This window comes from Clarias gariepinus, chromosome 25 (genome assembly GCF_024256425.1).
Source record: "Clarias gariepinus isolate MV-2021 ecotype Netherlands chromosome 25, CGAR_prim_01v2, whole genome shotgun sequence".
NCBI classification, from domain to species: Eukaryota; Metazoa; Chordata; class Actinopteri; order Siluriformes; family Clariidae; genus Clarias; species Clarias gariepinus.
The window spans coordinates 20,408,092-20,434,043 of NC_071124.1; the positions used below are offsets into that span (position 1 = coordinate 20,408,092).

The 25,952-nt window shown below is 39.4% G+C and overlaps 1 protein-coding gene across 1 annotated transcript; it reads left to right on the forward strand.

The window, feature by feature from the left end:
• Positions 1 to 3,243: 3,243 nt before the first annotated feature.
• On the forward strand, positions 3,244 to 25,709 carry LOC128512773 (voltage-dependent calcium channel beta subunit-associated regulatory protein). The gene is made up of 10 exons (XM_053486186.1): positions 3,244 to 3,289; positions 7,962 to 8,033; positions 13,153 to 13,298; positions 14,604 to 14,665; positions 14,832 to 14,997; positions 16,254 to 16,419; positions 17,644 to 17,796; positions 18,622 to 18,862; positions 19,877 to 20,096; positions 20,372 to 25,709. The coding sequence occupies exons 2-10, from the start codon at positions 7,986 to 7,988 to the stop codon at positions 21,999 to 22,001; spliced, it is 2,832 nt and encodes a 943-aa protein (XP_053342161.1). The 5' UTR covers positions 3,244 to 3,289; positions 7,962 to 7,985; the 3' UTR covers positions 22,002 to 25,709.
• Positions 25,710 to 25,952: the final 243 nt, after the last annotated feature.

Below are 25,952 nucleotides of genomic sequence, written 5' to 3' on the forward strand. Positions count from 1 at the left end.
GCACAGAGTTGTGTTATTTAACCTATAAATATGGCTCATAATTTCCCATTAGTGTAATTTCCCCCTTCAGATCAGAATGAACAGAAATAAACAGGACAAGTTTATGTGGTAAAACACTCATCACTACTCTTCAATATACATATCACTTTATCCTGTACACAATGTCGCTGGGGCCTGGGGCCTATTCAAGGAGACTTAGGGCACGGGGCGGGGTACCTCGGACATGGTGCCAATCCATCACTGGGCACACACGCTCACTCACAGACTATGTCCAATTTGATTTGTGAACGCCAATTAGCCTAACCTGCATATCTTTGGACTGTGGGAGAAAACCGGAGTACCCAGGAGAAAACCCAACAAGATGGGTTTTTGAGACCCAAGGCAAGGATTGAACCCGGACCCTGGAGGTGCAAGGCCACAGTGCTAATCACTAATCCACTGTGCCGCCTATGGTAAAATAATAGCTGATTTATTAACTTATTAATTTAACATGATTTATTTTTACTTATTTTTACAAGTTTCTGCAAGTTTTATTCTTTAAGTTCGTGTAACTGGGAATATATATATATATATATATATAATAACACGAATAATCGTGGAGACACTGCTATCCTTTATAATTTGGCTTATACTGTTTATTATTCTAGCATGTGGGATAATTCAGGGTAAATGGGTGGATGTTATAAAAACGAATGCAACACTGACATCATGTGGTAGGATGAGGTATTACACAGAGAGCTACAAACGTGCTTCATTATAGGTTTGAATGAGTGGTTATTAGGATTTATGCTCTAAATATATATGTAAAATAAAAATCATAATCTTTTAGATATTTTGTTGTTCGGATTGTTTAGAGAAAACAAACATAAAATAATGTAGGCTCTTATAAAGTACATATTATTGTTATTTTTATTATTAATGTTTTTTGTATTATGCTTTATTTGTAACATGAATTATGGAGTAGAAAAAAAATCTGTTAAAAAGTGTAGCAATGTTAAAATAGTATTAAAATTTAAATAGAGCGTTCTTGTTTTTCCTTTAATCCACCACACGATGGCGCAAAGCATCCTTTAGATATCTTAACAGACTTCTCTTACGTAATGTGCATAGCCTATTTTTTTTCCTCATGTCTAAAAATATATCCAGAACGGAAACAAACAATTAGATGTTATCAACTGTTATTATAATAACAACAATAAAAATAATTTTTATTATTATTGTAATATGTAATATATTAAGAGAGAAAGAGAGCGTGTGTTCACACTTGGCTCGTCCATTTGATCTTCCTGATGAAAACATGCATTGCACGGTTCTGTCCTGTTTTTTTTTTTTTCGTGCGTAAAAGGTGACGCACTCTGCACAGCACCGCAGCCTCTCTCCTCTCTGGTAAAGTTTAATCTGTGCACCCTGCATGCAAAACACAGCTCCATTATTATTATTATTATTATTATTATTATTATTATTATTATTATTATTATGTCATAAACATCACATTCCTAGACTAGAACTATAATAACTTCTCAAAGTCACCAAAGTGTGAGTCATCCTCAAACTGCATCCCTCAAATTGACTCGTAACTAAATATACCCAGGTACAGGAAGGAATTCACTACAGCATCAAATTCCTCATTTCCCCCCTTAACTGAATATGTTTAAATTAAGTGTCTAAAATAATAATAATAATAATAATAATGCTTTATTCGATTTTTTTGCTGTGATAATATAATCCTGCAGATCACCTTGAACATGCTATAGTCTATAAATCTATATTTAGTTTACTGGGAAGCAGTTTTCATTCAGACCGATTCTCCTTTTTGAATCAACCCGAACAAAGAGGCGACGGTGTGTGTCATCGTTTGACGAGTGCGGCTCTGCTCTCGCGCTCTGACGCACATGGCGCACCGAGGCTGCGTCCCGAACCGAGCACTAGGGCACTACAGAGTAAACCTTCTCAATACAGCAGCCTGCCTGTTTACCATTAAACTCACTAAGACATGAAGACGGCATGAGGTATAGCGAGCTGTCATGCATCTATCTATCTATCTATCTATCTATCTATCTATCTATCTATCTATCTATCTATCTATCTATCTATCTTCTCCTGAGTAAGGAGTGTAGGGTGGGGGGTATCCCAGGGAAATTAGTGCACAACGCAGAACACACACACACACACACACACACACACACACACACACACACACACACACAGTCTCACACTATGCTTGTTGGGTTTCCTCTGAGTACTTTGGTTTTATTCCACAGTCCACCCAAAATATTCATGGTGTATAAGTGTGTGTGTGTGTGTGTGTGTGTGTCTGCATGCACTTGTTCTCTATTAAATAAACTTATTAATGACTACAAATTAAAATTACTTTGAAACACCATTAATTTTTGCACTATTAGCACCAAAAAGTAATTATATTTACCATGTATGAAAAATAAATCTAAATGTGATGGGTTAATTCGTATTTAATCAAAGGGCAGTGAAATAAAAATTGAATAGTTTACCAACATCAAAATCAAAGCAACTAACTTATATCTAATTGAACAATCAATTAAACAAACAAACAAACAAATAATGAATAGCCTAAATAAATGGGCAAGTGGATGAATCAACAAATAAATATTTCTGCACAGTGTTAGTTAAGTAATAATATAAACGCTGATTTTTAATTTCCTGAAATAGGCTATTAAATTAAAATTAAATATGATGAAAACAAAGTATTAATATTATACATTTCTAGAGTGCATCTATGATTATTATTATTATTATTATTATTATTATTATTATTATAAGTTAGAAAGATAGATAGACTTTATTGATTCTAAAGGAAATTCCATTATTTTATTCCATATTTTATTCATTTTAATTTTGTTCCATATTTTTTTTTAGATTTCATTATATTTATTTCCTATTATTATTATTATTATTATTTTTTTTTTTATTAAATTGTTCAGTAAATTCAGACAATCCTTTCGCTGCAGCACTTCCTTTGTGTTTAAGACCATTAGGTTCATGTTTTAAAGATTGAAGACATTCTGCATTAAATCCTGGTCCATGCGAGCAGAATATTTAAGAAGTGTCGACTTTCATGCGGTTTGGAACACAGCCCGAGTCTTCTGGCGCGGAGGAATCCCGCTGCTCGCGCCGCCTCCCCAGGTCACGTGGTGTCCATCCACAACCGGCTGGTGGGCGTGTCCTAACGAGCCCGAGGTTCATTCATAACTACGTTGAGCTTTGGGAGGAAAATTAAAGGCAGCCAGTGAAGAGCCGCATGAATCCCCGCTAGGTGAGTGATTCCCTCCTCATCTCGGAGCTCAGGTTCTGATCACAGGTCACACGTTTCACTCGCCGTTTACGGGCTGGTTTAAAAACTCGTGCGAGTGTTTGTTAAAGGCTGCATGGACGTCGGATTTGGGAATGGGTCAGACATGTGCATGTGTGAGACAGATGTGTGGTGCTGATGCTGCAGATGTGTTCCAGTGATGCTGATGCTGCGGCCCGATCGCGTGCACGAGGCGTGATTCGGTGCTGATGTTAGGGGGGGGTGGGGGACACACCAGAAGCGGTGTGATGTGAACTATAATAAGGTGGTGATGGGACTGAGTGTGGCGGTGAGAGGCTGGAGCTGGTGCGAGGTTCAGATCATCGCTTTCTCACCCTGTGCGCTGTTATGGCGGGTTTGGGGATGCGCAAGTGCTTCTCTCTGTGAGGAACGGGGATCCTCATCCTCCCTAATCCGGGGCGCGCACACACGCACACGCGCACACACACTCTAGTGACGACGCACACTGACATTTCAGTGTGTATATTACACATAAGATTTCTGCATGTTACTGGATGGTTCGAGCTCACTCCCAGAGACCCATCCAAGACAAGATTATTATGATTTCCTGTGTGTGTGTGTGTGTGTGTGTGTGTGTGAGAGAGAGAGAGAGAGAGAGAGAGAGAGAAAAGTTTCTTAGAATTTAACACATAATCCTTTTCCAGCTCTGATGAATCTATAGGTCTGTATTTTTGCTCCATGTAAGGAGTTCCCAATCAGCAGTGAAACCCTGCGCTCATCACCAAATTCATTCCGGCACTATAGCAATCCCTACTCATTATTTATTTATACAATTATATAAGGAAATCTGTGCCGTGCTGATGGATTGCACTGCTTCAGGGTTGCTGGTTAATCCCGAGCTTTGGTTTAGTGCCAGTGAAGGGGTTACACAAGTTCTCCACATGCCTGCATGTTCATATCTCTGGTTTCTTCACTTCCCAAAAACCTGCTAGTTGATGGATTGATTACAATTAATCTCACCTAGGCAGCATGGTGGCATAGTGGATAACATGTTAACCCTGTGACCTTGCACCTCCAGGGTCCAGGTTCAATCCCCACCTTGAGTTTGTGTGCATGGAGTTTGCATGTTCTCCCTGTGCTTGTTGTGTTTCCTTCAGGTAATCTAGTCCCCTCCCACAGTCCAAAGACGTGCAAGTCCCAAATTGCCGGTAGTGTGTGAATAAGCATGTATGTGATGGATTGGCACCCTGTTTATGATGTACCCTGCCTTGGGACCCAAGTCTCCTGGGATAGGCTAAAGGTGACCCTGTATACAGGATAAAGTGGTATAGATGATGAGTGAGTAATTCTACCTAGGTCTGTATTCCTGTCTCATGCCCAGTGTTCCCAGGATAGGCTCAAAATCCAGAATTATCCTGACCAGAATAAAGCATTTATTAAAAATAAATTAATGAACTTTAATATGAAGATTAATATTAAGAAAGTTAAAAAAATACACTGGCAAAAGGCATAATATGAGACAGATATGAGCGAAAGATTTACCAAAGCTGTTTCAGTTTTATTCATGTTTTCAACACTTGAGCGATACATTAAAAAATATTTCATGTTACTTTATATTTTTTCCAAAGCTTTTAGTGCCTTCTTGAATAATTTGTTGTTTTTTTTTAACTACAGCCGTACCACAAATTCTTTTTATGAATGAGAATTATAAGAATGAAATATGCAGCTTTAGAGAAGAAAACTCTAATAAACAAGTACAACTTGGTTGGACATGAAGACATTACGGAGGATCTCTGACAAGGATCTTGGTGACTTTTCTCTAATCCTGTAAGCATAGACACTTAAACATGACCTTCAGAACCGTAGTCCAATTCCATCCCAGACCCTGGAACACCTTCAGCAGCGACCGCATTTCCCCTCTCATCTGTTTCAACCACTTAACATTCAGCATCACTAGTGTACTAATCACCAGCCTGATCATCTCTCATCATCTGCACCTGTTTCTCACTGGTTCATGCATTTAGTTAGATAGATTAAATGCTTGATTGGCAAGACTTTGAACAGAACCGTATACATATACTCTATACACACAGTAGTTTTTGGAGAGCTAAAAAAAAGTGAGAAAGAGGTGTGTACTTGTGTGTGTGTTTGTGTGTAGGGGAAAGACAGAGAGAGAGAAAGAGAGCAAGAGAGAGAGAGAGAGAGAGAGAGGCCCTGGAGGTACTTTACTGCACCGTAGAGATTTCCTTTCCTCATGAATACACATCGGCCAGAAACAGGCCACTCAAAGTCCGGAGCTGCCGTACATTGCTCATGTTCAGGAGCCATTACGGCTTGGGCTTAATGGAGATTGTATGCACGGGGGTGAGGACGGGGACATGTTAATGCCTGTTAATGGTCTTGCCTGAAAATGAATTGGATGTGTGATGTGAATTGTTTGTTTTGTTGCGTGCGTAAAGTCGTGCAGCTGAATCTGTCTTTTTTTTTCCTTTTCCAGATTGTGACATTATGTAATGTGATATCAAAGCCTTAAATGGCAGAATGAAAGAAAGATGTGTGAGGCGATTATAATCGATACAAAGCAGATTATTATCCATCGTAGTACCAATCTACGGCCTGACAAGATTCCTTCGATTATAACAAACACTGCTTGGTGGTGTGATCCTGCATCATGTTTTTATTTTTTTTTGTATTTTATATTTTTATCTACCATTTTATAGTGTAAATTAAATGACGGACCTTTTACACATTTCCTGAGCTGCAAAGCTCGAATGTATGTACACAAAAGCAGAAAGGCTGTGATATAGATCTGGAAAGGTTACTAGAAAACCACAGAAGGGCTGCTGCCTTTTAGGATTTCCTCAATGACTGGTTTCACAGTAATGGTTAAAACCAGCCAACCAGGAACAGACTTATCATTAGCGATCTCAGAGCACTGCAGCCTGCCTAACATCTCCATGATGATAAGAGAGATGGCAGGGGTGGAAAGACATAAGGCAGAGAAGACAGAAACACAGAGGGGAGAGAGTGCATTTGTGTTTTTGCTAGAGATGAGAAAATGACGACGAGGGCAATCAGGACAGGTGGGCTTTGAAGTACTCTCGGTGGACAGAGCTTTGTTCTTTTCCATTTGCTCCGTGTGTGTGTGTGTGAGCGTGTGAGTGTGCAGACACATTAAACAAACTCCTACACAGAACGAACCCAGCAGATGATTTCAGCGTGTTTGCCGTGGTTGGCGTGTGCACTGCGGTACAGCATGGTAAGCACTGTGAGATGTAGGACTGTCACAGATGCTGTCGCTTACAGCAGGGTCACATTCCCATGAACATCACATGACTATAAAGAGTGTGTCCTTAAACACTTGACTATTCGCTTTCATGATGTACTTTAGAGTTCATAATATTTTGGAAATATCTAACTATTATAGAAATATGACACTGCATACACTAGGTTATTGTCAGGTTTGTATCTGGAGGTTTGTATCCATAGACCCGAGTTTCCTTTGGGTTGTTCGCTTTTCTCTCACCACCTGCTACAGTAGATTAGTGACTTTAGGTAGGAATGAGTGTGTGCACGGCATGCTGTAACTGATATCCCATCCGGAGTGTATTCCTGCGTCAAGACCCGTTCCCAGGATCTTCACAGGATAAAGTTGTTACCAGCAATGGATATTTTTTAATACCTAATTCTGCTCAATTTTATCTTAAAGGTGCAATCTTAAATATTTGAAAATGGTTCTACTTCAGTCTTTTTTTTTTACATTTATTAAAAAAAAAAATTCCTCAGATTTTTTCCCTAATTTAGTCGTTTAAGTGCTAAGTGTCCCCCATCCCACGGCACTGTGAGAGCTCGGCCAATCAGCTCTCTCCAGGCCCTCGCTTGCAGGAGGCTACAGCATCACCTGGGACTCGTACTCAAGATCTCCGGATGATAGGGCGGGCACTTTACCACTGCGCCACTCAAAAAAATGCACCTTGTGCAAAAGAAGTGAAGATTTTCCATTAAAAAGGGAACTCATGCTGAGTTTAAACTAACCGCAGTTCAGTTTTCAGGCAGCAGAGGGCTCTCAAATATACAAATCTCTTCTTTAAGCTTAACCATAATAACCAGATGAAGCCCTTTAAACTTAGAATTTTCGGACATTTCTGACACTACAGGGACATTTGGTCCATAAAGTCAGTAAATAACGTGTCCAAGCACATAGCTGATCACACAGAAAATAAATGATAAGAAGGGAAAGGATTTATCAGACCCTCAAGGTTAAGTCAAATCGCCTCACTGGATGTTTTGTCTTCACCTCTTGGTTATCTTATTTTCCATATAGTTATACCCGCTCTCATTGCCATTACGTTCATGTTTTATCACCACAACTCATTCTGCGCTCAGAAGGCCTTCAGTAGGTGCGTTGTTTAACCAAAGGGGAAACCGTGTAGACCACAAAGCATCGCACGTATATCTCAGATGGTTTGGCACTTTTTCACATCCGTGTCCCTGAAGTGAAGCCAAAACTGGGGGAGCTGAGAGAAAGGAGAGGAAGATGCGAACGTCCGAGCCAGCTCGCTGTAATGCAGCTGCTCGCAGATTAGCCGAGTCAGCAAGACTCTCGGTGGACCTGCTGAATGAAAAGTAGCTGTCTATCTGATTGCCTGTCATGTTTGTGTCTTCTCCGGTCCAGGAAGTGCACACTCTCGCCAGGACCATGAGCGATGAGCCACCTCTGCTGACCACCCTCACAGAGAACGCTACTGTGAGTATCCCCGCCTTCGCACCACACACTGGCTAAATGACTACACGCTCAGGAAAAAAGGAAGCCGTTTAAGTTTTAGTAGAGTTCTGGGTTAAGCATTTTTCTCAATGAGCACCTCCCTATAACCAGGACATTCTATGATCTCAAAATCTGCACTTTCCACACCCTGCCTTATATCAAGAGCCAAAACAGATTTGCAGTCTCAAAAGAAAGTCCATGTTAAGCAGTTTGCATCTGTATTCTGCTCTGCTCTCGGCTTTCAAAACCCTGATGCCGTGTAGTGCTGCATCACTCCGAGGTAGTGTAGCTGAAAGTGCAGAAAAACCGGCCTGGAAGAATTTCTCGCTTGCTGGCTGCTTACTGAAAGTTCCCTCAGAACTGCTCATGATGAGTACAGACTAAATGGTGTAATGGTTTCCATCACGCATTAGATTAATGAGTATTGGAAAGCATTAACATAATGGAAACCATTAGCTCAATTTTCGGTAGTTATAGCGTCTGGCACTGAGAGTTTAAATGCCACCAAGCGTAACGTTATAGTAGAGCTTAAATAAGGACGACACCCAATCTTTTTCTGACCTGATTGGATCAGAAGGAGCTGATTTTTTTTTTTTTACATAGTAGCATCACTGAGGGAACTTCCTGCTGCAGGACGAATGGCAGCTTTATATGAACGCATTATTATTTCTGTAACAATGTGCAGGTTTTGCATCATAGACGCTCCAGATAAATAGATTTTAAACACGTGTGTCAAAAATGTGTGGAGTTGGTGAAGCTTTATGTAAGGAGACGTTGGAAAGGAGTCTCCAGTGTCAGTGTTATTCAACCATCTTCAACAAATCTTTAAGGGCTCTTGCATTTTGAAGTTGCTCCCTGGTGCCCCTAGTGGTAATAAGGCATAAAAAAATATTAATGGTATAATACACACTGCCATAACACGAATTGTGAGCAGCACATGAATTACTTGCACTGATTGTAACTTAAATATCTGTTTTTTAACAAATTATCCCTGGGCACTCTTTAGATAACTGTTGTGTTATCAGAGGAAGAAAAAAACACTTTGTGCTGATAGGAAAATAATAAAAGTATTCACATTGTCTTGTTTTATTCCTTAAAGGGAAAATATTATGAAAAATTTACTTTTTAGTCACGTCTCCAGTGTGCACGAAAAAAAAAGGAAAAACATTTAACATACATTAAATTGTGACCTCATATAAGAAGATACCCCTCCCCCGGCTTGTTGTTCAGCTCTGCTGTTCTCTGGGGGGCGGGGCTTTAGAGACGTTCTTTTATATAAACACTGAAACAGCGTGTTCAGAGAAGGAGTGAAATTAATAGCTTAAAAATCTGTGGGGTATTTCAGCCAGAGCATGAACACAAACTTTCAAGGACCTCTGCACCATACGTTAAAGAAACCTGTTAAAGAAATAGTCAAATATGGGACCTTTAAATATTATAAGGAACTTTTAATTGGTACAGACCAATGACTATATTCAATGTTTTACTATATGGCACTTGTCTAATAGCTGAGTTCCTGCTGCGGATGTGTACGTTCATACTGTATTAAAGGACAGGCGTCCATAGGGAAATACTGTTGCCTGGAGACTATCCCATGTGTTTATGTCGGTAGGTGAATAGAGCAGTTTCTGAGAAGGGATGACGACTTTTTTTTTTTTTTTTCCACTGCAGCACACACACACACACACACACACACACACACACACCCCGACGTCATTTTAAAATCATATTTTATATAATAGAGTCAAAAGCCCATTGAATGCTTCGGTAGCAGGAGAAGAAAAGTAGTCTTGAATATGATGAGAATTCTTAGCATTCTCATTGTTGTGTGAAACAACACTAGATTCGTGCCTAAACAATCTTTTACCGCATAGCAGACAGATTGATATTTTAGTGAGTATATTCACAACCTTAATCATAACAATGTTTCTTTTTTAAGCTTATCATCCAATGAAGTGCTTACACTTCTAGTGATTAAATTTTAAACCTAATCTTCCATGGTGGTGTGGATTTTTCTAAGGTCCTCTAAGATTGTATTATTCTTTTGCAGGATAGTCAAACTTAACAGAGTATAATGCTAAGCGTAATACAGCGAGTCTCTGTAAACGAGCAGACCGCTGCTATCTTATCATTCAAGGCAACCGTTCCACGAATTCCCCTTTTCCAATAGTTTGTGTTTTAAAGATCTTCTAAGAAACACTAACACGAAGTAGAGAATTAGTTGGGATTTTGACGCGGTGAATCCGAGCACAAGACATCTGTGACTTCTTGGCTAATTACGCCCATGTGCACACCCTGAAGTAGGAAAAGAACATTGAGTACTGATGGCTTAAACTATCAGTGACCAGCATCCTTCAGATGAAAGCTTCTAATTCCACAGTTAATATTAAAAGAGCCTCTGCCCTCATTTTCCATTCAGATGAGCTGCGGAATTAAATTTAGTCTGTATTTAGCATTTTGATTATGGACGCTTATGAGCCAGAACTTACTAATCAACAGTCTCATACAAAGTTAATTGTACTTTTTAGTGCTGTCAAGATATGTTGGGCTTCAAGCTCATTAAATATACGACCAAATAACAGTCCTTATAGTAAAAAGGTTCTTATAGGTTTAATCATTCTGGATTTTTCTTTACTACTTAAGGAGCTTTTCGGTTTGACAGAATATGCATGAATATACTTGTTTTCTCCTCTTCTTCTTGCTTGCCATGGCATTATGTTTGAAAAGAAGCACTGTCAACAGCATAGTTGCATTTTTGTTTGTACCTTACTCAGCTCTATGATTAATTACAGACTAGGATCTGTCCACATTGTCGCCAATTTAGTGGCAATTTTGCACTACAATATAAAAAAATACACAACATGAAGAACATCAGTTGCAAATTAGCTACTTGTTATTGTGTAAGCTGTTCCATTGTCTTAGTAACCTCAATTTAAAAAACACCTAAAGTATAGTTTAGAAAGCTTGGAATAGTAGTTGTAATATTTTTTGAGGGATTTAAAAATATTCTTTACCATTTATTTTTTACTTTTGGCCACCTGTCCGCTCCCATGAGAGACCCCAAACGATTTTGCCTCTTTGGCTCCAGCCTATGGATGATGCTCCCAACGTTGGGTTTCAAACTCATAATCTTCCAACAGTGCTGAGTCATGCACTGGCCTTTAAGCAACCATACTACTTCAAGTCGAGAATATAATTTATAAATTCATAAAGAAATGTTAAATATAATTGCTTAGGGGCAGCAATCGGTATATCATTCTATTGTTTGCAACTTAACCTTTGAAATAAAGAAAAGTAAATGATTTCACTGCTGATTAAATCCCTAGGATTTATTTCTTTATTTAGCCACGCTTAAGCTTTTTCGCAATAAGACTTTATCTTCCATAATGACCAAAAGTAACATTTCTTTACACACCCAGGGACCAACTTCATCAACAAGATCATTAGCATTAAGTGCCAGAGTGGGAGATATTCCGAATACTTTTTCTGCTAATTAGGATGATTGGAATGTATACAGCCATGTTTCATGCCCTTGGGATAGGCTAAATACTGAATATACCATCAGATTATATTGTTTAAAAATAATAAAGAATGGTACTGAATTGTGGCGGATTGCTGACCAAACATGGGTAGATTGCCATATAGTTTCTGGGACAGGTCATGGATCCAATTCAACCTTTTAATCTTTTGTGCCCTTGGTATCTATGCTGTACCTGGAAACGTAGATACAGCGTACACTCTCAGCTTTGCTATAAAAGCTAACTCCCTGTTCTTAATACTAATACAGATTCACTTTTGTTTTATACTGTTGAGCAGAGGTGAGACAAATCCTGTACTGGAGTAAAAGTAGAGAATCCCTAGGACAAGTTTTACTCAAGTAAAAGTAGAAATCCTCAGTTTATACTGTATGTGTCATTGAGTAAAAGTATAAAAAACACTTACCTTCAATTTTAATTAAGTATCAAATGTACAGAGCGAACGATTCGGCCCAATGCCTCAAAGGTAACTACTCAGTTCTGTTTCCTGTACATAACCTATGGGGGTTTTGCGATGCTTTGCACATCCAGTAGAACATAAACGAAAGATACTCAGTACACATAATCCTAAATAAAGTTATGTGTACTCACCGAGACTACTCGTTCTTCCGAGTCACATTAAAGACTTGTTCAAAAAGAACGAATCTTTCATGAACGACCCATCACTAGTTCATATGTGTTTGATACTCAAAATCCCTACAACCACATTCCAACATCTAGCTCAAAGCCTTTTTAGAAGATTAGATGCTATTTTAACAGCGAGGGGGAACAAATCTAGAATTGGATGTTCATTAGTAGCACCCCAAGTTGAATTTAGTACACGCTTTCCACCTTAGAAAACTACATAACATGGCATGGAACATCTGCCCAAGCAGATATGATGGCAGCACGACAATGGGTTGGATAAATGGAGGGGATTAGGTTGTTGCCAAAAAGAAGGTTGTTGCCTAAAGTCATGAAAAGTTCAGAAACACCATTGCCTATGCTGCAGGTTTTTACTCACACTTCTCTCTCCAGTTTCAGTTTTTCGTCTGTTTCTGCCTTCTGCCACATGAGCGACTACCTTTAGACCACACAGCTGCTTCTGTCCTCTCCCCTTTCTCTCTTTCACACACACACGTTTGTAAAACTACTCGTATATACAAGTTCCATTGAAATGATTATTAATGCAACCAGTTAGTGCTATGTCTATACCTACATTACATCCAACCCTCACCTTTACCTCAGCTACTGGTGTACCTTAATAAAAGATGAAGTTTTTAAAACTAACCTTGTGGAGACATTTGGTCTCTGGCAAGAAATAAAAACAAGCCCACACACACACCATACCTGGAATGTGTTTCAACACACAGACCGGTGCAATCACAGGATGAGAGTTGAATAGGCGAGAGATTGGCACTGTATTATCATCTGTTCTTTGGTATCAAGGACAGCAGGGGAAATTTGTGCGGAGGTGGCAGAGGGACTTTTATCCTCATCGGGCCTCATTGTGTTCGTATCTCTTTTATGCCATCTAATCTGTCATTTTACAATTCATCACATAAACCATGCACGTACGTGTGTAGGATGTTCCAGTGGCATCAGCAAGGCCGGATAACTATGTGCTGCTGTTGGTGATGCTGTGTGTTTTCGCCGGAGGAACGCTGGTTCTGCTTTCTGTTCTCCTCATCTTCTGCCATCGCTGCTGTCAGAGCGGACGCCGTTACTCCAGGTGAGATCTTCTGATCTTACCATGCGGAGACATTCACACATTTTGTCCGTCCACACTTTACCTAGACAGGTTGTATAACTCAACATAGTCACGAGCACTCCACAAATAGATCCCCTAACCTACGCGGGTACGTGCTTGAAACTCAAGCAGGTGTGCTATTCTGTTGACATCATAAGGCTCTTTTGATGTTCGAGAAATAACCATCAAACACGCACAATGAAAAATAAAGCTGCCTTTCATACAAATGGAGAAATCAAAGCTCAGTTAAAACAAGTCATGAGCGGAACTGGATCACAGACTAGGAGCCCTGTGTATCGCCACTGGCATGAAGAAATCGCAATCCGATTTAGCTCTTATATGGACGAGGCTGATGTGACACTGTGTTTATGATTACCGGAAACCCATCCTGACAGGGAGAGCAAAAATATGACAGTTACATGTATTTCAGTCTAAGCGAAAATAACACATGTCAAAATCATTATGATCAACTGGATTATGTGTACTGTTTGGTGGAATATAAATCTACATCACCCCAGGCTTTTGCTTTATTATGAAAGAGAATCAAATAGTGTACAGTGCCGGCCCGAAGTATTGAGACAAAAGTGAGATTCAATGTTTTAATGACGTCCTTAAATTTTTTAAAACAATGACAATCTAAATAATAAGGATAAATTATTTTTCTGCAATAAAACTGTTGTGATATTTATTTCACATCCAATAGAGCTGTCAATATAAACACATTAACGCATGTAATTAATCTAGAAATTTTAACGCATTATTTTTTTTTTTGTATAAAAAAATTGTAATCATTTGCCCCATAATGACGTTCCATAATTGCAGCATGGTTACCCGGCTGTGTGTGATAATGGCACACTTACCACAAATAATAAGATGCCATCAGGTGTGGTGAACATTAAGTTTCCTTATAAGAAGCTTTTAAATTGTGTGCTCAAGCTGCCTACAAGTGGAACTCTTTTTACGTGAATACATTAAATGTAAAAACACAGAAAAAGGCTATAAAAGTGAGGCAGTTGGTAAAAGCTACTTTTGAAGCTACTGTTTGACTTACTAAAGACCACTGGATATCAGCAAGTAACCATGACTACCTCGGTGTAACAGTACACCTAATTGGTGACAAATGCCAACTGCACTCATTCACTCGCTTCAATAATCATGGGGAGTGCAATCTTTTGCACTCAACCACATATGCACTTATAACACACAGTTAGTCGTGCACTGGTTATGAAACATATTTCTACAGTTTTTCCTACAGTTACTTTTATTTCACATTTTTCAATTTCTTAGGGCCAGCGATGATTTGGAGAAAACCAACACCACATATGTGGAAGAAAGTCAACCTACTCAAGGTAATTAATCAATTAAGTTTTTTAAGTAACTCTTAATGTTTTCAGTGGTATTTAACCTTAATTTCTAAAACATTGGCGAAAGCATTGCTTTTTCTTTTCTAACAAATATGACTGTATATGGACGTGGTAGCTGGTTCTGGAGTAGTGGTTTTATGTTTTTTGACAGACATCAACATTAGGATGGAAAGCACAGAAACACTGTCCACCTCCAGCTGTCAAGGTGATGAGAACACGGAACGCTTCCAGTCCTCGGTGTACACAGGACGGCGGGTCTCCTTTAACGAGACGGCGATCTATGAGCAGAGCAAGAAAAATCAGGAGAAAGGCCGAAGGTCAGGGAATACAGTAGGTGGGGTTGAGTGGACTGGGTTGTTTTCTGTCACAACCTGAAGTCAAAGTAAAATACAATTGGTCCATTTCCACAAACCTGGTCTAGTGTAGCAGGGGTGCCAATGCTGCTGATAAGAAAGTCCTAGCAGGCAGAGATAAAGGAATCTTTAATCACCAAATGTCAATCACACACACAAAAGAACCTAGATTAAAATTCAGTTATTTGTCACATGTACCTTAGCACAGTGAAATGAGTTCCTGTAAGGAACCCGAGGCAAGAGCAAGTGTTCAGCCAGGATACAGCACTCCTGGAGCAGATGGGGTTAAGGACCTTGCTCAGAGACTCAACAGTCGCAACTTGGCGGCATTTGGTATTGAACCCCCGACCTTCTGATCCGTAACCCATAGCTTTAATCATTTGACCCACCACCGCCCTAGCTTATGTCAATAGAAAAGATGGCAATTTTTAACTTCCGAAATAAAACAAAGGCAAAAGGGTACCAAACTGTCTTTTTTTTTTTTTTACCCGGACTAAAAATTAAAAAATCCGACTCATTTGGTTCCTTCTGCATCACAATACTGAGGCTCATGAATATCATCCAGATAAAGCCAACACAAAGCGAAAGCAATTACTACCAGAAGTAACTGCGCATCCTTCATATACTGTATATTTCCATTTCAGTGGATTGTCTTTTGTCTGACTGCTGTTTAAACAGAGAAATCAGAAAAGCAATGTTTTCCACTCATTCTCACATCAGTGTTACATGGGGTCGAAAATGTACAGTATGGCTGGGAACTGTAGAGATTTGAACCTCCAACAAAGCCATGATCATTTCCAGTAGGATGGTTCTCTCTGATTTAATTTCTTTAATTAAGCTATAAATGAAGTAAAACCAAGCGAACATAATCTTATTTTTAAATGTACATATAACCAGCTTGGCTGATGACTTTCAATATGGTACAGTATAGTATAAATAAAAACTCATGCTGTCGGTTGTCATAGGGAATCAAAGTACTTGTCAGCATATGTGCTTAACATATGACTCACAACAGACTTGAGATATATTCATTTCTTGTTAATCATCATGCCAAGTTTGGTTTTTATTTTTTCTTTAATATTCTTTACAATTGGTTTGGCGTGTTGTGACATTTTGCCGATCTTAAAATAGCACTTTAACCTACAACCAGAGATTCAAGTTGAAGTTGAATCCTAAGCAGTTGGCATCTGTTGGACACTCGCTCTCTTTCTCTTTGTCAGGTATACTCTTACAGAGGGTGATTTCCACCACTTGAAGAAGGCCCGTCTAACTAATTTGCACATTGCACCTCCAGCACTGAACATCCTGACCATAATGGAGTGTGACTCACCTGAGAACAGCGTCAGTCTGAGAGAACAGCACAAACCGTCCCTGTCGATATTTCAGGTAATGCAGATACTGTATCGCTCTCAGGTCATGCACATAGAATGCTCTGTTACAAACCATTACAAGTAAAAAAAACATTTAAAATAAAAGATGTTTTGTAAAAGCTTCAAAAGAATCATCGGTAAAGCTTATGTCATGCAAAAGACATTTTAATAAAACAAACAAAGTTGTCGCAGTAAAATTTAGGGTGATTGCGCAATGTCAGCTCCTGCATTAAGAAACACACTAGAGTATATTCCACCTTAAAAGCTTCTGGGAGCCAAGAGAATGCATCGGTCTTGCCAGCTTCTGCTAAGAAACTGAATAGAACTGAGTGAAGCTAATAAATTAGAAGACACACAAAAACATGAACTACTAAACCACCGAGAAATTCAAAATGACAAATAAAAAACAAATCAACCAACACAATAAAAACAAATGACTATTTGCCTGGTCACCATTTCACTGGTTTGCCATTTCCTTAAAATTAAAATCCCTCAATCTCTCAATCTGAACTCAGTGAATAATTATGATCATACAGATGATCATTGACTTTAATAAATTTAACAGCATGTCCTTTTGTTTCTCAAACGGTTGCTCTTTGGATACAGGAATCTTACCCACAACAGACTCTAAAGTTTAATGAAGTCAAAAACTGATCAGCAAGATCTTCCGTCACAATGATCACAAGCAGATCTTCAGTCATTGTGCTAGCAAGCTAACAAAAAGTATCATCTTATTAAACACTGCACACTAACTACAACAACTCCTGCATTGCAATAACAATAATGTAAGAACTCATCTGAGCTACTATATAAACTGGATATTTGGAAGGTGTATTGACATGTCTATCTAATGAATGAATACTTCCCCAATGATCACCAAAATCGGAATGGCCATTTAGTTAATCAAATTTGTGCATTCATTCAGTTACATGGTAAGAGCCTAAGTCCAAGTTCAGCAAGGCGTTAGAGAAAGCCTCTAGAGTTCAGTAACCACATAGCAATAGCAGAGAAAACAGTTTGATTAAATAATTTTTTTCTCACTTCTTCAAGTCCTAAAGACACAGATTTTAAGTTGGATTAACCATGTTTTTAAGTAATAGAACAGATCTCTGAAACCTGGGTACTGGTCTTGCTCCAGCCATGAATGGCCTTTTCTGTAAATCCCCAGACCACTGCGTGTTACATACAGTTTGATTAACCACAAAATACTCAAATCTGGTACGGATCTTTTTGTCCGTAGCTTGGCGAGGGCACCCTGCCTGAATCACAAGTGCCCTGGAGAAGCCAGAGCCCAAGCTGTGCACTGCCTGGAGATACACTAAACTCTGTCCTGGACAACAGATTTATTTCACACAATAATGAAGGAAGCGCTGAACCACCTCGATCAAGGACAGTGAGTAAATCATGAACTCACCAGTACTAGTAGTACAGGAATAGTACAGTGCCTGGCCAATAAAAATGTCACACGCTAATATTTCGTTGGTTCACCTTCTGCTTTGTTTATGACACACATTCGTCAAAGCATCGTTTTGATAAGCTTAGGCAATGTCACAACATTTATTTATTTCCAGAGTCACATTAATTTCTTTCCAAGTTTCCCTCCCATTGATGATGATCCTTTTTCTATTGCTCTTTTATTTATCTATATTCTTTTTTAAGAAATGAGTTAGAGTTAAATAACTTCTTGTTGCTGTCAGCTGAACCATATTATTTATTGTAGTAATTATCCAGTTGACGACTTTCAACCATCTACTTAATTACATCCAGGTGGTGACACAATGTTCAAAAATGGTCTCTTTTTCAAATTCAAACCAGAGGCAATGTTTTTTTTTTTTTTTCTTTTTATATAATAAGTGCGTATAAATGTATTCCCATGAAGTTATAAATCGGCACTTAAGATGCCTACCTATTAAAATCCAGAGCCTTTTCAAACCTCCTGCTTGACACCAAAGACATTATATTACTCATGAGCCATCACTCTCTCAGGGGTTACATTATCACACCCTATCATTGCATGAACTCAGGAAGACCCCAGTGTACATGTTGTATTCTTGTGGTTGACCTGACTTTTCCAACCATATTTTACTAAGACAGAGTGGACCTTCCTAGAAAGCAAATTGAGTTGAAATGGTTAAATGATGGAAAAGCAGCAGCTAAACAATCCTTAGTCATAAAGTCTGCTAAAAAATAAAATCCTGCTTGTTATTTTTTGGCTCAGATTGAGGCAATGGGAAGTGCTGGTGTAAACACGGAAGGTGACTCAGGATCCTCCCAAGTGGCAGGAGCATGTGAAGCGCCTGGAGGAGGAGGAGGTGGCTCAACTTCGGGCCAGGGCACCATGTTACACTTCCTGTCCCGACTCAGGCGGCATGCGAGTCTAGAGGGAGCCAGCCCCTATTTCACCATCAAAAAATGGAAGTTAGACAGCAGTAACAGAGCAGCCAGTCTGGACTTGAGAGGTGAGAAGTTAGCAGAGCTTGTCATTAAATTTATAGATGAAAATTAAATCCATGCTTGGTTTAAAAAGTGATCTTTATGACCTTCCCCCTCTTAGCTTTGAGATATCTGTGCTAGAAGTGGCAATTTATTGCATAGCTGTTTTTGTTATTATTAAATAAGCCAATTATAAATGATAAACAGGCATAAACAAGGAAATTATTAGACCGTGCAAGACATGGTTATCTAGGATTTGATTAGGAAGGAATGAATGGCCAAAGAGCAATCTGAATCCAAGAAAACTTAATTCATGTTGAAGTTCTGCTGGGAACTGGAAGGAGCTAAAAGGTCTAGGGGTCCTTGCTGATTTGTTTAGGTCATGTTGCTCTTAAGCAACACATGTCAGCTACAGGAAAGGCAGCTTTAAGCACCATGTAGGGCTTAATGAACAGGCCGTTGGAGACCAATCAATCATGGATCAATAAATGTGTCGTTAGAGTAGCTGAGTGAAGGCTGACTGTGAGCTTAGAAATGGCTGTAGAAAGAACAGGGGAAGATGAAGAGATTATGCCTGCTAAATTAATGATGTAATAATCGTATTATCCTTCACCTGATGTGAAAGGTCAGCAAGTGTGGAATGTTCATTTCCTCGTAATGAGGCCTAGATCCAATTACATACATTTTTATTGGAGCACAGGAGCATAGCATGACCACAAAGCCTGGACTTAGTGAGTCTTTTGGTACATTGTGCCAATATTTTTTATACCTGTCAGGAAGAAAAGAATTATGGGGCTAAAAAAAAACCTTGTATGTGTTTGGATGTGCCTCCTGTTGGTCATCCCATAGACCAGCTATGCTACAGGCCACTTTATAGCTTCCTGAGGGAGCTTTGTGAACATGAGCAGGAAACGGGGGATGGTCTAAATAAGTAAAAAAAAAAACATTTGAATGTCTAACCCATGTACTTAACCATTAGAGAGCTAAATTTAAATAAAATGAACTAATTATACCTAATACCCAACTTCCTCCTTTCTCAGGTTCTCCACGAAGGCGAGCATTTCAAAGACAGCGAGCAGCAAGTGAGACTCTGGAACAAGGGGACGAGGACCTCCAGCAGTCAGGAGCAAATCAAGAAAATGATTTTTTGTTGCATGTAAAACCCCTTCAGCCACAAGCCGACCCCCCGAGACGACTCTCTGCTGGCTCTTTGGAGTCATCAACTACAGGCTGTCCTCCCCCACCAGCCCCACTCAGGAGGTACAGTACAGTCATCTACTTATTGTGTGTTCACATTGTGAGTCAATTGTTTACTTCAGGTGCCCCAGGTCCTTACTTACGTTACATACCCCCTTACGTTAGCCGCCAATCATGACATTACAAAAGAGTTTATTTCTTATTTATATTTCTTCAGAATAGACATAATGTTTCTGCAATATTATGGTGGAGACAGAAATGTAAAATAGAAGTAAGATGTTTTTGACTAAGACTGTTGTGACTCAGTTCTTATTTTCTTTGACTTTGGTCCCCTATAGGTTGGAAGTAAAGGCCGTTTTGGAAGCAAGACCAAGCGTCGAAGAAAGCATGACTCAAACAGCCGACAGTTTATTAGATTCTATCAGGATTCAAGGGGAGGATGAAGTAGAGGAGAATGACAATGGTGGAGAGATTATACTAGGAGCAATGGGAGGAGAAGGGACTGGCGTTGAGGGAGCCTCTGAAATTGGTTTGGTGAACAGACAGGAAAGCCTGGAGCAGCCCAACATGTACCGGGACATCTGGAGCCTGCGAGCATCACTGGAACAATATGCTTCTTCTGACCTAAGCAGCAATGACAGAGACTCGACGCGCAGTGATGCTGACAGTGTCTGTTCACTAGGGGGCCTTGGTGCATCCAGAACAGGTATGGTCAGTTACCAATCGCAAGACATAGATGATGAGATTGACGGGGATGGTGAGCTTCCATATGATGAAGTGGTCAGGGACGTTAGTGGCAGAAAAAATGGCAGGGACAGTGTGGACTCAGAGAGAGGCAGCGACAGTGAGGCTGGAAGCAGAAAGCTTCTGCAAATGGACAGCGGCTATGCTTCCATTGAGGCTCCATGCAAAGCTCCAGAGGAACTACGTCTGTTTGGAAGCACGTCTGGCAAGACAGCATCAGAACGGCGACGGTTCTTTACAAATGCTGGACGCAAGGGGACTGTGTGTGAGAGTTTTGAGACTCGGCTGTTCAAGGAGGAGTTAGAAGATGAAGCTTCAGAAAGCAGCATTGGCATGGAGCTGGAGGCTTCCAGTACAGTACCCCAGGGGGAACCAAGCATCTCACTCAGTGACGCACCAGAAAAGCAGGCTGAAATCAAACCCAGACCACGCTTTCGTCGCAGAGACTACAGTATCGATGAGAAGACAGAAGCCCTGTTCAACGAATTCCTGCGTCATGATCCACAGTTTGATCAGCAGGGTTCACCCTCTCTACGGCACAGACATCGCTCACGAATCCACCTGCGCAAGCAGTGGCAACGCACCAAGCAGTACAGTGACCCTGGAGCTGCTCGCTACTCACCGTCCCTGGAGAGACAGCGTAGTTATGCACTGCGGAGGGGAGACAGTGCCAACTATCCACTGGACACACGGTACCACAGCACCCTACCACGTATTGCTAGTGCGGCGGACGAGGAGGCCAGTGAAGGAGCAGCCAGTGAAGGCACTGAATCACCCAAAGCACAGGGCTCTGGTCCAGCTCCTGAGGACAACTCTAACAACAGCAGTAACAACAGTAGTCCAGTGGTAAAATCAATTGGGGATCATCCCACCCTGCTGTTTTCCACATCCTCAGTGGACAGCACAATGGGGGACTCTGGCATTCTGGAGGGTTGCGGGAGTGCTGGGGAACCGACAGAGATACGCAGATGGTCAGTTACAGACCCAAGTCCTGAAAAGACAGGTCTATGGAACACAGGTATTCACATTCCAGAGAACAGGTATGACACAGATAAGGACACTATAGACAAAGGTTACATGCATAGTGTATTGGAACCCAGTCCAACTGATAAACTGCTGAGCAGTCTAGATGAACGACTATACACCAACCTGAGGAGGACTCAAGGCAGTCAGGAATGCATGGTGACCATGACCCGCACCTCCCCAGACCTCAGCCAGGACTAAAAGCATGATGAACAGCAGCATTCAAAGAATGCAGAGATCAGGAATACAGACTAAGAGTGAAAAATTTAACGGATTTGTGATGTTGAGGTGTTAATACTACCCAGTTACAGACTATGGCAACCTCAACTATTTTCGGATAAAAAAAAAAATAAATAAATGCATGTCTGCTCCTTAATAATGAAGGGGTAAAGTAGGAGTGGTGCAATCTCAAACTAGGGAAATGTCTGAACATGTAGTAAAATTCCATATGCAGATTAAAGTAAAAAGATCTTTTTCTGAACAGGTTAGTGTTAATACCACTTGCAAATTGCACTGTGAAAACTAGCGAAACTAGGGTGCTTTATGAAACACACATTTACAGGGCAGTTCAGAGTAATAACCATCAGAGTCAACTGCACTTTTATTAATTAGAAATTATGATAAATGATCAGCTTTCTTCTGTCAAAGAAAACAATATACAGAATTCCAGAAGAAGGTATCAGACTCTTGATAATTAAATTATGATCGAATTACTGCCAAATATAGGTCTCTAAATCCTATACTATTTTGGATTTGCAACTCTGTTCTAATCCCAGCACTTCATTCATTTCAATCATGGCTTTCATATAATGATGATTCATAATCCTCTTTCCTCATTCCTGTTTGAGATTAAAGAGAAATTTTAGGTTCATATATTAAGTCAAGTTATTCGCTTAAATTGCATTGTTATGCAAAGTACAATGCCATGATCTTGTGGTTTCAGACAAAAATCTCTAATTTGTAACATAAAAACTGCCCGTTTAAATTCAATTATTATGGCGTAGTTTGCAAGTTTAGCCTTTCATCACATATACATTACTGCACAGTGAAATTCTTCATCCTTCGCATAGGCTGGGGTCAGATCGCAGGGTCAGCCATTATACGGCGCCCCGCTCACTGGCCTGACAGTGGCAACCTGGTGGAGTCGGGACTCGAACCGTCGACGTTCCAATCAGTAATTCATAGCCTTAACGAACCACTGTGCCACTACCACCACCCCATAAACTTACAAACTGCAGCAGAATGTCAGAAACTTTGGATTAAAAGAATGCAATGCTGAAACAATACTCTTTTAAAAAGTGACTTTTCTAATAGAATCACTATTAAAATTGACAATGACAAAGATTTAATTATCGTCAACTCATACAGTGTAGGACAAGACCTCATTTATCACACAATGTAAAGCAGGAAAATTAAAACAGCACGTTTGGTTAAGGGGTACTGCCTTCATTGTTTATTTCTGTTAAATCTGTTCATCTTTCTTTTTCCAGTATTCTTGTTGGCATGATGTATAGGTTGGCATAGGCATCAGTCCTGGGAGATGAGCCAGTGATATCAGACCAAACATCTTTCAGATCTTTGGCTAAGACACTTTATTTTACACCTTAATATTATTTATTGATCCGTTTTCAGTTCTAATTATATTTATCAATGTCATATGCTATATAAAGAGACCTAAGCAGAGGTTAATCATGACTAAGGGGATGGGTAAATGGCCCAGAGCTTGGAGTGTGTTTGTGATATTGATTGTCCAGATCAAAGATGTCTGGCATTAAAAATATCCTTAATCGCATATCTTTAGAAAGTTTGATGACCGAATTAGCTTTGCAAAATTTGCCCAAGAACTAAATTACAATAAAAGTTCATTGACGAGGAAGGCTGTTGTATAACTGATTCCACATGGGCTTCTTAAACATGCCTGTTCATTGCACAGAAGTCCTTGTGGACATAAAACCATCAAAGATCGATGACCACTGCATCTCTTATTTTATTCCTCTTGGAGCTCTTTGTTCTCATATTACATATTGATTAGCAGCAAAGAGAGAGACAGCCCTTAAACAGTAGCGATGAAATAGAGAGTAGCATGTTTTCGCTGCCCTAGGTTAGACCATGCAGTGATAGAAACCTCATAAATTTACATTAAGCGGACCGGAAGCAGTCACGTAATAGCTAATAACAAGATGTATAACATCTCACTGAACGTAGTATCATCAAATATTAAACCTTTTTTTTTTTTGGTTGTTAATCTATTTCAATTCTTTACTCAATTACTGCATATAACTCAAAGTGAAGGTCCAGGCACTATAAATATTCTTGAGCTTAAGTACTATATTACTTGTAGTAGTGTAGTGCTGTGTGTAATATTGAGGTTCGAGGTGAATCTAGGTGCAGCACGCATTTGAACATGAATATACAGTCGATTAAAGTGTCTGTAATATTTGGCGGAGTCAGAAAGGTAGAGATATAAAAGTTTGAAGTATGTAAATACTCCCAACTAGATACTAACTCACAGTGGTCATGCGTACATGTACTTCATTCAACAACTGCAGAGCCGTTTTGCCCTTTTATAATTTCTCCAATAATAATTTTTTAATGTCTTCATCATTCCTCCACGAAAAGATGTCTTTTACCAATTAAATAACATGTTAATCATTTTCAGAAAGTTATTTGATTTTCAACAAGGTTTCTTTGAAGATCATCATGCTCCCAATATACTTTTAAACTGACTCCATCAGATATAAACAGTAAACTTCTTTTTTTGTATAATTATTAGGAATTTATTTTAATTATGAGAAGTTATGTTGAACATTATAGAGTGAATATTGTAATACGCAGAATATTGTATAACTAATATGAATGATTAAGAAAATGTGTCTTTTAAGCATGAGATGTTTAAAGGATTCATATCTTGTAAATTCTTTTAAAGCCGTCAACCCCCCTCCCCTTATATATTAAATATATTTAAATATAAATCTGGAAACCCCACTTCGGAATGGTACCTTTACATACATAATCTGTAAGTGTAACACAAATGGAACCCTAGTTATGCAAATATCTCTCCAAAAGGATAAGTGTAGGATAGTGACAGTAGTCCTTTCCAGTGAAATGTATTTTTTCCTTTCCCAAAATATCCAGATAGAACACTGTCTGATGTAACCTGCCAGCTACAATACAGTCTGCAGTACGGTTTCTGTTTTATTTTTAATTTGAAACTTGATGTTCATTGACATTGTAGGAAATACAACAAATACCCAGGTAGATATTTGAAGCAATACACCATTTATACCATGTGCCCTATCACTGACCACGCCATCCCCCCCCCTCTCTCCTCGTCCTGAATGGAACAAATATCTGATGTCTGTGTGCAAATTCTGACCTGAACCCCATGTAGGAGCTTGAGGACATGTCAGACTAGCAGCTGGTCTTCGTGCACACGGATGACTGAACCCACTGCTGCACTCCTGTGCAGTTCTGCATGTGAGATGAAAGGACACAATGGCATTGAGGTTCTCTGTACTTTCAACGCTTATCAAAAGCATTCTTGATCTCTTTTCATTTTATCAGAATAAATGCTCATTCATTGATCCTTTGGTTGCTTAGAGGGTTTTCTTTAAGACTGATCTCCTAACACTAAGACTCCTAATTTGGTTTGTGAATATGTAGGGTTTTATTTGGTAGGAGGGAATACTTACCATTTCAGAATCTAGTATTTCCAAGGCATCAACTGCTTCTAAATATACTGAGCAAGATATTATAGTGTAATACAAGGGTATTTGCCTAAAAAAAAAATTGGTACAAAACTTTGTTTTATACTTGGTGCCACTAACCACTTTTGACTTATGCCACAGACTCTAAACATTGAGACCCTGGTTCGAACCTTTAGCACAAAATAAATGCTTACTTCCCTGTCAAATCATACTTAAATACTTTACTTACTTTATAATTTTTTTATGCACTTTTCTAATTATATTAAAGGGTTTACAAAATGAAAGTCTGTACAAACTGTCATTTTTCATATACACCCACAATATACATTGCAATGCATGAGATTCATCCCAAAGGATCAGCTCCAGAAGCTGCAAATGTTAATGTTTAAGGACCCTGAACTACGACAATTCGTATATCTTTTCAATCACTGGTTCAGCTACAGTA